The sequence below is a fragment of the Phocoena sinus genome, chromosome 2 (assembly GCF_008692025.1).
Source record: "Phocoena sinus isolate mPhoSin1 chromosome 2, mPhoSin1.pri, whole genome shotgun sequence".
In the NCBI taxonomy this organism is placed as follows: domain Eukaryota; kingdom Metazoa; phylum Chordata; class Mammalia; order Artiodactyla; family Phocoenidae; genus Phocoena; species Phocoena sinus.
The window spans coordinates 175066017-175079182 of NC_045764.1; the positions used below are offsets into that span (position 1 = coordinate 175066017).

Consider the following 13166-nt stretch of genomic DNA (forward strand, 5'->3'; position numbering starts at 1 on the left):
AGCTTCTAGAGGTCACCTGCACTCCTTGGCTCAGGGCCCCTTCCTCTGTCATCAAAGCCAGCAGCGTAGCATCTTCCATCCTCTGACCTCTGCTTCGTGGCCTCCTTGCCTCCTCTTGTCTCACAAAGACCTGTGTGATTACGTGGGGCCCTTCCTGATGACCCAGGATCATCTGCCATCCCAGGATCCTTAACCTCATCACACCTGCCGAGTCCCTTTTGCCAAGTAAGGAAACATATTCATAGGATCCAGGAATTAGGATGTGAACATCTTTGGAGGGTCACTATCATCAACCTATAAGTAAGAAGTTTGAAAGAAGATACGGGAAATTAGGTACATCTGTGAAGTCTCTTGAAATGTAGCATTGGTAGGGGTGGGATGTAGCCTCAAACTCCAGCAACTATAAGGGGTTGAGTTGTTTACAGTAGCGTGAAGGAGACTATCCCAGAGCAAAACTTGCATTTTTTAAATTTTTTATTTATTTATTTTATTTATTTATTTATGGCTGCGTTGGGTCTTTGTTGCTGCGTGCGAGCTTTCTTTAGTTGCGGCGAGCGGGTGCTGCTCTTCGTTGTGGTACTCGGGCTTCTCATTGCGGTGGCTTCTCTTGTTGCGGAGCACAGGCTCTAGGCGCGCGGGCTTTCAGTTGTTGTGGCACGTGGGCTCCGTAGTCGTGGCTCGTGGGCTTAGTTGCTCTGCGGCATGTGGGATCTTCCTGGACCAGGGCTCGAATCCGTGTACCCTGCGTTGGCAGGCGGATTCTTAACCACTGTGCCACCAGGGAAGTCCAAAACTTGCATTTCTATGTGTATTTTTTGCCTATGCTAATTGTGCTATAAAATACAACCATTTGACGTACTCATTTGTTTTTGTTTTCGTTTTGGAAACAGATTCCCAGCAGGAAAAACAGCCTTGTTGCTGCCCCGTCTGCAGTATCTAGTAAACTAAAAGTGCCAGCCCCTCAGCCCGTAGTGAAGAAAGACAAACGGCAAAATTCTTCCAGGTTTAGCGCCAGCAATAATAGAGAACTTCAAAAACTACCATCTTTAAAAGGTAATTTTTATTATTCATCTTTCAAAAGTTAAAAGTTTCCCCATTTAGGGGGAAAGAGTAACCTTTTGATAGTTTGCTAGTTTCTTGTACCTTTGCTGTGTTTAAATTCTGTAGGGTTATTTTTTCTTTATTCAGTTTTTTTAGATTGAATGTCACTAACTTAACCAACTAATATTTCAAATTCCAGAGCCATTTAAGATAAAAATGTAATCATGAGTACATTACAGGTACAAAACACTTAAAAAAAACACACACGCAGAGGAAAGACTTTAAATCGTTTCCTGTTAATTGTAATTAAGCTAGCCAATTTTCTTTTAAGTAATTCTCCTCTTTCATTTGTCTTAGAGCTCTAGAAATTCAGAAAGGAGTAACTACAAGTAGAGTAATTGTAAACACTGTGGTAGAAGCTCTTCATTATTCTGGTGTTGGGGAAGTGAGGGCTATAATGATAGTCCCCTATGGACTTGCTCCTTGTGAGTCATTTGGGGAGTATCTCTACCCAGGGTTTCCTACTTGAGACTAGTCAAGGAACAGTGCTCTTTGCTTCAAACTTCCCCCCAAACAGCACAGCCACCCCTTTCCGTCTGAGGGTGTTCAACCCCTAAAAGTGCTCCTCTAGGAGATCTTGAAGTACATAAAACCTTATTGGGGAAATAGGGTAAGGACCCCAAAGTCAAATGTGAACCTCTGAACACTTTTATGTTTACTAAAATATAAGACTAGTGTAATGAAACATCAGACAATTTTCATAACTTAAATTCATAGCAGTGGGTCTTCTACAGTTAATTTTCATCACATATGAACTTGGAGCAGGAAGCTTGTCATCTCTACAGGTGTGTTCCAGCGCCTTCCGCACTGCAGGGCAGAGAGCCAGAGCTCAGTGCAGGTTTCCGGGATTGCTGGACAGGGGGAGGGGTAGATGGAGAGAGGGAGAGGTGGAGGGATGGAGTAGTGGATAGAGGGAGGGATTTATGGATTCACGGATGCAGTTCTGGCCCCTCACTTGCTAGGAATCCAGGCTCTCCTCTCGCTGCATTTTACAGAGCTTGTATCTGGCTTATATTTGGTTTAGCTTTGTAGTAGATGACATGCATATAGGTTATTTTTGAGGAGTCTCCCCTCCCAGATAGTCCATACCTTTCTGATGCTATTCATTCATTCATCAGATATTGTGTGGAATACCTGGAAACTGGCCCTGCTCTCGGTTCGGGGGGACCACATCAAACAAAACCAAGAGCCTGCTCTGCTGGGGCCAGCACCCTCGCCCACTGGCCTGCTGTCACTCCTCCCCAGTGCCCTGAGGAGGCCCAGCCGGAACACTCAAATGTCTGGGGTGGAAAAGGCTTCCCGTAGCTATTGCTGAGCCTCCAGGGTCCAGGCCCTGTCCCTAGTGCCCATCAGGGATGTGCTCGGCCAGGCAGAGCCTGTACTTACACTGTTGCCCGGAAGGAGCACACCCACATATCCAGAATTTCACACTGGTCAAGGCGTGCCCCTCACTGGCCTTGTTTGGTGCATCTTTCTTGGCTGTTCCAGAATATTAGTGCCTCTTTATGCATGTTAAAGTGATTTTGACTGGCTCAGAAAAGAAAGGAACTGATTGGAATTACATTAAAGGTATATTAACTGGGGGAAGATTCGGGTTTTTATGATACTCTTTTTCCATCTAGGAACCTGGTGCATCACCTCCGTTTTTCGGGTCTTGTTTTCTGACTTTTTAGAAGGTTTTATGACTTTCTTGGGATTCTTTACCTTTGCATTAAATTTATTCCTAAATGCTTTATAGCTTTTGTCACTCTTGTGATGGGGTTATATTTTTTGCATTTCTACCTCTGGTTAGTTCTTACGAATCTAATGAAATGCTGTTGGTTTTTTTAGTATTTTCTTATTCTGTCACCTTATCAAATTTTCTTATTGATCTTAGTAATTTTTTACCAGCATCTGCATATATAATCCTGTCATTTGTAACTAGATACTTTTCTCTCTCTTCCAATATTTATACCAACACATACTGGTGGTTTTAATTTTATTATGCCGGTAGCTAGGACCAGTAACACAGAGATAACAGAGGTGAGAGCAGGCCTCCCTGTTACCTCCCATTGTGGTGAAGGGCTTCAGCATGTCCTCGTTTCATGTGAAAATGGCCCTTGGTTTCTGGTAAATCGCCTTCACCCGGCCTGCTACTGCTCCATGGTTCACATTTGCATGGCTCTCACCAGTCCCACCCTGGCTGGCTGGTCTTGTGCTAGCACTGCTGCTGAATTTTATCAGGTGCCATATGATTTTTCTCCTTAAGATGTTAATTTAATAATTGCTGTGTTGATAGATTTTCTGGTCTTGAGCTATTCTTGCATTACTGAGATAAACCTCAGTATTGTCACAGTATATTATAACTTTTCTACGTGCTGGGTTCAGTTTATTAATTTTTGTTAATCTATGCTTTCATATCTACTGTGTGAAGCTGGGCCAGAGTTTTCTTCCTTTTTTGTACTACTGTATTTTGTCAGATCTAAAATGTGTTGATCCTGGCACTTTGTGATCTTTCCTGAGAATGGTCTGTACATTTTTATGCCACTCTCTCATGCTGCCATCCGATGACGGGGATTGTAAAATGCACCCGATTTTAGCAAAAACCAAATGTGGAATAACAGATGCATCTTACAGTACATGACATAGGGTGAAAAGGTTGCTTTAGAACTCAGCTGGGCCTAGTGCTTTGCTCAGTGATAAATCTGCAGATTCCTTCCACGTTAGGTCAGTTTAGAGTAGGTCACGTATTGAGTGGTACATTGTGTTCTTTAATGAATCTTTTAATTTCTTTTACCTCTGTGGTGGTGATGTCTCCTTATGAGTTCATTTATTCTTTTGATTATTTTGTTTTCAATATATTTCACTTCCACTTTTATCTTAATTACTTATCCTATTTTGTTTTATTTTATTGTTTTCCTTATTTATCAAGTTAAATACAGAGTTCACTTAAAGCCATGTATTCCTCTGAGTATAACTTCAGCTCTATCCATAGATTTTCTTTTCTTTTTTTTTTTCAAATCATAGCCTTTTTTTAAGAGTTTTATCGAGGCATAATTTACATACTGAAAAATTCACTAACGGTAGTTGGAAATTTTGATTATTTCAATAAATATGTAGAGTTGTGCAACCATTACCACAATACAGTTTTAGAATATTTCCATCACCCATCAAAAAAATTACCTTATGCCCATTTGCCATCAATTCCCACTCCTATCCCCAGCTCCAGGCAACCACTCATCTGTTTTCTGCCTCTAAATTTGCCTTTTCTGGACATTGCACATAAATGAAATCGGCAATATGTAGTCTTTTACATTTGCCTCTTAATATAATGTTTTTGAGGTTCCTCTACTTTGAGTGGTTTCTTTTTAATGCTGAATAATATTCTCTATTATATGAATATCCCCCATTTTATTTATCCATTCAACAATTGATGGATATTTGAGTTGTTTTTTTAGCTTTTGCGTATAACGCTGCTCTGAATATTTGAATACAAGTCTTTGTTTGAGCATATATTTTCATCTTTCTTGGGTAGATACCCAGGAGGGGAACTGCTGGCTTGTGTGGTAAGTTTATGTTTAGTTTTTTAAAAAAAACTGCTGAACTGTCTTCCAGACCATTTTAAGTTCCCACCAGCAATGTATGGGGTTCTGATATACCCACATTCTTGCTAACACTTGTCATCGTCTGTCTTTTTGATTATAGCCTTTCTTATGGGTGTTTACTGGTATCTATCTCCTTGTGGTTTTAATTTGCATTTCCCTACTGGCTACAGATATTAAGCATCTTTTCATGTACCTGTTAACCATTTGTATACGTTGTGGGGTTTTTTTTGGCTGTGCTGTGTGGCGTGCGGGATCCAAGTTCCCCAGCCAGAGATCGAACCCGTGCCCCCTGCGGTGGAAGCGTGGAGTGTTAACCACTGGACCACCAGGGAAGTCCCTGTATATCTTTTTTGATGAAATGTCTATCAGATCTTTTGCCTATTTTTAAATTGCCTATCTTCTTATTGCTGAATTATGCCAATTTTTTATGTAATCTGGATATGAGTCCTTTCTCAGGTATATTATTTACAAATATTTTCTCCCAGTTTGTGTCTTGACTTTTTACACTCTTTAATAGTGTCTTTGAAGCCCCCAAATTTTGAATTTTGATGAGGTCCAATTTATCACATTTTTCTTTTATAGATCTTGCTTTTGATGTTGTATCCAAGAACTCTTTGCCTAACTAAAGGTCACAAAGGTTTTTTTCCTGTGTTTTCTCCTAGACGTTTTCTCGTTTTAGTTCTTATATTTAGGTCTGCGATCCATTTCAGGTTAATTTTTTGTGTAATGTGAGGTAGAAGTCTAAATTTATCTTTTTGCACATGGATATCCAGTTGTCCCAGCACCATTTGTTGCAGAAGCTGTTTTTTCATGGAGTTTCCTTGGTATCCTTATCAAAAAACAATTGACCACAAATGTAAAGTTTAATTTCTGGACTCTCAGTTTTATCACATCAATCTATATGCCTGTTTTATGCCAGTACCACGCTATCTCATTGTAGTATCTCACTGTTGTTTTAATTTGTACTTCTGTTATGAGGTCGGGTGCTTTTATAAATGTTTATTGGCCCTTTTCCATTGGACTGCCATTTTCTTGCTTTTTTTTTAAAGAGTTTTTATTCTGGATATGAACTCTGTGTTGGTTATATATGTGTTGCAAATACTTGGTTCCACTATAGTTTGGCTTTCATTTTAGCCATTCTGGTGAGCTGGTTTCAAAGTTAACTGATGATGAGTGAAGTTAAGCATCTCTCTGTAGGTTTATCGTCTGCTCAGATATATTATTTTGTGAAGTTCTGGTTTAAGTCTTTGGGCCCTTCTTTCTACTAGGTTGTAAGATTTTATAAAAAATAGATTTGTAGGAGTTCAGATATAGGTCCTTTGTAGATATGGGAATTGCACATTTTCTTCTACTCTTGTATCTTGAATTTTTACTCTCAAAGGCGTTAGCACTTTGAGAGTCCTTTGATCTGTTTAATGTATCTTTGCTTTCCACAGAGTAGTGAAGATGTTATCTTACGTCTGTTTTCCTAAAACTTTCTTTGACCTTTCGCACTGGACTGTACAGTCTATGTAGAGTTAAGTTTTGTTTCTGCTGTGATGCTAGAGGTCACAATTCCTTTCCCATGTGGCTCTCCGTCTGGCACAGCACCCTTGTCGAAAAGGTCACCCTTCACTCACTGTGGTGTTATCTTTGTTGTAAATAAAGTACCATCACTGTGCGGACCTGTTTCTGGGCTCTGTTTTGTTCCCCTGGCTGCCTGAGCTGTGTGGGGAGAACACTCACACACCCTAGGAGGTCTTGGTGTCTGGTAGTGTAAGTGCTTCAGCTTTTTCTTCAGAATTGCCTTGGCTCTTTTCATTTCTGTATGGGTTTTAGAATCAGTCATTTGTCCAAGAAGTCCTGCCTTTTAGTGGGGAATGGTATTTCAAGACCACAGTCTGGGTGCTAGGATTCTTGTTGCTATTGGAATGGTCACTGTTTACAGGACTTTTTAGTAGACCAAATTAGAAAATAGGGTTTTTTCAGGATATAGCACATCAGGAGTTCATACTGATATTTTCCACTCAAATGCAGGTTTGCAGGCATTTATTTAACTTCTGTCTTATATCTCCTTTTTGTCACACTGAGATTTTTGGTTCTCAAGGACATCAGTGATAATAAATAGAACTTAAGTACCAGATAATTATTCATTTACTTTATCCCACATTATACACAGTGTATTTTCAGAAAAATGATACCAACATTGTGACCAGTGTGACGACTGAAAGGTTAAAATTTTTGCATCTTTTCATTTCCCTCCCCCTCCGCCTTTTTTATAGTTTAACTGCCTTCATTCTCAGAGCACATAGTCGTGACAAACTGTATTCTCTCCCTCCCACCCCTGTTTACACTTGTTCTCCACGGGAATATACAGCTGACGCTCACCTCCAGTCTCTGTGCTGATACCCCTCATTATTTTGGTGTGAAGCTTCCTCTCTAGGAGACTTTTATTTCAGACTTCAAAGAATGTCTGGATAGAAAGTCCTCGGTTCATGTTTTCTTTTCATGAGTATCTTAAGGATGTTCCTCCACTTCCGTCTGTAATAAAGCATTGCTGTCAGACTCTGATGTCAGTTTAATTTTCTTTATCTTACAAGTTACTCGGTCTGTTTGCTTTGATGCCTAAACAGGTTTTATTCTTCTTTAAAGTCCAGTAATTTCGGAATATATCATTCTGGGTCGACTTTCCCACATACATGCTATGTTCTTTAAATATGTAGTACCAAATCTCTTTTTCTTGGATTATTATTTTGAGGGTTTGTTCTGTTCCCTTGCTTTCGTTTACTCCTGTGGAGACTCCTATTGTATAAATATTGAATCTTCTTTGCCTGTTTTTACATTTGTTGTCTCCCTCTGGGTTTTTATCATTCCTTTTTGATTTAATTTTTTTCTCTTTTTTATGTACTATTATTCCCTGTAGGGCATTTTATGTTGTGCTTATTTGCTCTTGTATTCTCTTCAGTTAATCTTCATTTCCGAAACTATTTTTTCTGTTTTTTAATTCTTTACAGAGTTATTACCTATTTCTGAGTTTTTCTGTTAATATTCATGTAGTCCTTTGACATTATGCTATTCCTATAATGTCTTTTGTCTCATCCTGAACTGTTAGGCTGTAGTTTTTAATGTCCTTGTGGGATGTCTCCCTGTCATGCTTCTACTGCTGCATAGGTGTCGTTTAGTTCCTTTTCGCTTTCTCCTTATGAGAACTCCGTGTAGGACTTGACTTTGATCCCTCCTGATGCTCGCGTGTGTATGAAATTAGAGAAGAGGAGCTTGGGCTCTAGAGCTCTAGCTTCGGTTATTTTTGTGAAACTTTCTAAAATGTGGTGGCTTACCTCCTGAGTGCCCTGATTTGGTTCTCTTCCCCTGCTAATATTTGGACCTTCTTTTTCCATTTCCTCTCCTGCCCCTCTGCTGCTCAGTCTGGATTCTCTTCCCAGCAGTTTCTCACCAGAGTGACCTAGTTCTGGAAGAAAGCTACGGCTGCTGAATTTTGAGGGTTCCAAGGGCCCCTTCAGTCTTGGCTGCGGGCTCCTTGCCCTCATCCGTTGTGGGGTACAGACCCCTTCTGCTTTCAGCTGCTGTTCTCAGGTGGGTTCACCCGGCTCTGGTTATCTCAGAGTTCTCAGCTCCAGAGGACGCCCGTCGTTCCTCTCTGCCGTCTTCCCCCAGACACTGACAGCACACGAGCCTGTGGCTGCTGGTGGGCTCTCCTATATGCTCACGTGTGTGTGGGGACACATTTTCACCTAATTTTGTTGTAGATGTTGGCTATGGGTATTTGATTTTGCCTGCTTGGTTGCACTGTTTGATTTTATGCAAGAATTTGGGGTGGTTATAAAAACTCTGCCACAATTTTTTCAAAATATCTAAAACTTGGGAGCAACCAGGATGTCCTTCAGTAGGTGAATGGATAAACAAACCATGATACATCCGAAATATGGCAAGTTATTCAGCAATAAAAAGAAATGAGCTACCAGGCCATGAAAAGACCTTCAATGCATATTACTAAATGAAAAAAGCCAATCTGAAAAGGCTGCATCCTGTACGATTCTAACTATATGACATTCTGGAAAAGGCAGTGGAGACAATAAAAAGATCAGCGGTTGCCAGTGGTTGGGAGAATGGGGGGATGAATAGACAGAGCACAGGAGATCTTTAAGACAGTGGAACTCTCCATATGTTACCGTAATGGTGAATACATGGCACTTTACATTTGTCAAAACCCATAGAATGCACTAAGTGAACCGTAACGTAAACTGTGGTCTTTAGTTAATAGTAACGTATCAATATTGGCTCATCAGTTGTAAGAAATGGGCCACATTATTGCAAGATGTTAATAATAGGAGGAACTAGGGGAGGGTGGAGAGGGGTATGGGAACTCTGCACTTTACATTCAGCTTTTCTGTAAACCCAATAATTAAAGTCTATTAATTTTAAAAATGGCTGCCAGAGGCAGGGGGTGGGGAGGTAGGCGAAATGGCTGAAGGAAGTCAAATGGTACAAACTTGCAGTTAAAATAAGTAAGTCATGGGGACGTAATGCACAGCATGGTGACTATGGTTAATAATAACGTACTGAATATTTGAAAGCCGCTAAGAGAGTAGATATTCAAAGTTCCCATCACAAGAAAAAAAAATTTTGTAACTGTGTATGGTGATGGATATTAACTGTTAACTAGACTTATTGTGGTGATCATTTTGCAGTATATACAAATATCAAATCATTATGTTGTACACCTGAAACTTACATAATGTTTTATGTCAATCATACCTCAGAAAAGGAAGGCTGCCACTGCCATCTCTTCGGACTCCTCCGTCGTTGAGTATCTGAATCCCAACCTTTTTAAGTCCTCCATAACAGTATTACTGTTTTATTCTGTTGATGACCATTTAGATTTATCTACGTATTTATCATTTTATTCTTCATTCCTTTTTGCATCTCAGACTTTCCATCGGAGGTCAAAACCTTGTTTGAATACATCATTTAGAATTTTCTTTAATAAGAGTCTGCTGGTGGCAAACTGTTTATCTGGAAACTGTCTTCATTTGCCCTCATTCTTGAAAGATAATCACTGAATATCTAATCGTAGATTTTTGTGTTCCTTCAGTACATTGAAGATAAGTACTTCATTGCCTTTTGACTTGCATTAGTATTGAGAAGCCAAATTCATTTTTTTAAAATTTATTTTAGTTATTTATTTTTGGCTGTGTTGGGTCTTCATTGCTGCACACGAGCTTTCCCCTAGTTGCGGCGAGCTGGGGCTACTCTTAGTTGGGTGTGCGGGCTTCTCATTGCGGTGGCTTCTCTTGTTGCAGAGCACGGGCTCCAGGTGCGCGGGCTCAGTAGTTGTGGCTCGCGGGCTCTAGAGCGCAGGCTCAGTAGTTGTGGCGCACGGGCTTAGTTGCTCCGCAGCATGTGGGATCTTCCCGGACCAGGGATTGAACCCGTGTCCCCTGCACTGGCAGGTGGATTCTTAACCACTGTGCCACCAGGGAAGTCCCCAAATTCATTCTTTTTTTTTTTTTTTTTTTTTTTAAACATCTTTATTGGGGTATAATTGCTTTACAATGGTGTGTTAGTTTCTGCTTTATAACAAAGCGAATCAGCTATACATATACATATGTTCCCATATGTCTTCCCTCTTGCGTCTCCCTCCCTCCCACTCTCCCCATCCCACCCTTCCAGGCTGTCACAAAGCACCGAGCTAATATCCCTGTGCCTTGCGGCTGCTTCCCCCCAGCTATCTACCTTACTACGTTTGTTACTGTGTATATGTCCATGACTCTCTCTCGCCCTATCAAAACTCACCCCTCCCCCTCCCCATACCCTCAAGTCCGTTCTCCAGTAGGTCTGCATCTTTATTCCTATCTTACCCCTAGGTTCTTCATGACATTTTTTTCCCTTAAATTCCATATATATGTGTTAGCATACGGTATTTGTCTTTTTCTTTCTGACTTACTTCACTCTGTATGACAGACTCTAGGTCTATCCATCTCATTACAAATAGCTCAATTTCATTTCTTTTTAAGGCTGAGTAATATTCCATTGTGTATATGTGCCACATCTTCTTTATCCATTCATCCGATGATGGGCGCTTAGGTTGTTTCCATGTCCTGGCTACTGTAAATAGAGCTGCAATGAACATTTTGGTACCTGACTCTTTTTGAATTTTGGTTTTCTCAGGGTATATGCCAAGTAGTGGGATTGCTGGGTCATATGGTAATTCTATTTGTAGTTTTTTAAGGAACCTCCATACTGTTCTCCACAGTGGCTGAACCAATTCACATTCCCACCAGCAGTGCAAGAGTGTCCCCTTTTCTCCACACCCTCTCCAGCATTTATTGTTTCTAGATTTTTTGATGATGGCCATTCTGACTGGTGTGAGATGATATCTCATTGTAGTTTTGATTTGCATTTCTCTAATGATTAATGATGTTGAGCATTCTTTCATGTGTTTGTTGGCATTCTGTATATCTTCTTTGGAGAAATGTCTATTTAGGTCTTCTGCCCATTTTTGGATGGGGTTGTTTGTTTTTTTGTTATTGAGCTGCATGAGCTGCTTGTAAATTTTGGAGATTAATCCTTTGTCAGTTGCTTCATTTGCAAATGTTTTCTCCCATTCTGAGGGTTGTCTTTTGGTCTTGGTTATGGTTTCCTTTGCTGTGCAAAAGCTTTGAAGTTTCATTAGGTCCCATTTGTTTATTTTTGTTTTTATTTCCATTACTCTAGGAGGTGGGTCAGAAAGGATCTTGCTGTGATTTATGTCATAGAGTGTTCTTCCTATGTTTTCTTCTAAGAGTTTGATAGTTTCTGGCCTTACATTTAGGTCTTTAATCCATTTTGAGCTTATTTTTGTGTATGGTGTTAGGGAGTGATCTAATCTCATACTTTTACATGTACCTGTCCAGTTTTCCCAGCACCATTTATTGAAGAGGCTGTCCTTTCTCCACTGTACATTCCTGCCTCCTTTATCAAAGATAAGGTGTCCATATGTGCGTGGGTTTATCTCTGGGCTTTCTATCCTGTTCCACTGATCTATCTTTCTGTTTTTGTGTCAGTACCATACTGTCTTGATTACTGTTGCTTTGTAATATAGTCTGAAGTCAGGGAGCCTTATTCCTCCAGCTCCTTTTTTCGTTCTCAAGATTGCTTTGGCTATTCGGGGTCTTTTGTGTTTCCATACAAATTGCGAAATTTTTTGTTCTAGTTCTGTGAAAAATGCCAGTGGTAGTTTGATAGGGATTGCATTGAATCTGTAGATTGCTTTGGGTAGTAGAGTCATTTTCACAATGTTGATTCTTCCCATCCAAGAACATGGTATATCTCTCCATCTATTTGTATCATCTTTAATTTCTTTCATCAGTGTCTTATAATTTTCTGCATACAGGTCTTTCGTATCCTTAGGTAGGTTTATTCCTAGATATTTTATTCTTTTTGTTGCAATGGTAAATGGGAGTGTTTTCTTGATTTCACTTTCAGATTTTTCATCATTAGTATATAGGAATGCCAGAGATTTCTGTGCATTAATTTTGTATCCTGCTACTTTACCAAATTCATTGATTAGCTCTAGTAGTTTTCTGGTAGCATCTTTAGGATTCTCTATGTATAGTATCATGTCATCTGCAAACAGTGACAGCTTTACTTCTTCTTTTCCGATTTGGATTCCTTTTATTTCCTTTTCTTCTCTGATTGCTGTGGCTAAAACTTCCAAAACTATGTTGAATAAGAGTGGTGAGAGTGGGCAACCTTGTCTTGTTCCTGATCTTAGTGGAAATGCTTTCAGTTTTTCACCATTGAGGATGATGTTTGCTGTGGGCTTGTCATATATGGCTTTTATTATGTTTAGGAAAGTTCCCTCTATGCCTACTTTCTGGAGGGTTTTTATCATAAATGGGTGTTGAATTTTGTCGAAAGCTTTCTCTGCATCTATTGAGATGATCATATGGTTTTTCTCCTTCAATTTGTTAATATGGTTTATCACATTGATAGATTTGCGTATATTGAAGAATCCTTGCATTCCTGGAATAAACCCCACTTGATCATGGTGTATGATCCTTTTAATGTGCTGTTGGATTCTGTTTGCTAGTATTTTGTTGAGGATTTTTGCATCTATGTTCATCAGTGATATTGGCCTGTAGTTTTCTTTCTTTGTGACATCCTTGTCTGGTTTTGGTATCAAGGTGATGGTGGCTTCGTAGAAGGAATTTGGGAGTGTTCCTCCCTCTGCTATATTTTGGAAGAGTTTGAGAAGGATAGGTGTTAGCTCTTCTCTAAACGTTTGATAGAATTCACCTGTGAAGCCATCTGGTCCTGGGCTTTTGTTTGTTGGAAGGTTTTTAATCACAGTTTCAATTTCAGTGCTTGTGATTGGTCTGTTCATATTTTCTATTTCTTCCTGATTCAGTCTTGGCAGGTTGTGCATTTCTAAGAATTTGTCCATTTCTTCCAGATTGTCCATTTTATTGGCATAGAGTTGCTTGTAGTAATCTCTCATGA

General features: G+C 39.8%; 1 protein-coding gene across 4 annotated transcripts in view; it reads left to right on the forward strand.

Moving 5' to 3' along the window:
- The window catches only part of PPP2R5C (protein phosphatase 2 regulatory subunit B'gamma), a 142666-nt gene that overhangs the window by 14175 nt on the left and 115325 nt on the right, over window positions 1-13166 (forward strand). For all 4 annotated transcript variants that reach the window (XM_032618809.1, XM_032618834.1, XM_032618817.1 and 1 more), the window contains exon 3: window positions 891-1053. In XM_032618809.1, coding sequence (XP_032474700.1) covers window positions 891-1053 — 163 coding nt within the window. The remainder of the gene's footprint in view (window positions 1-890; window positions 1054-13166) is intronic.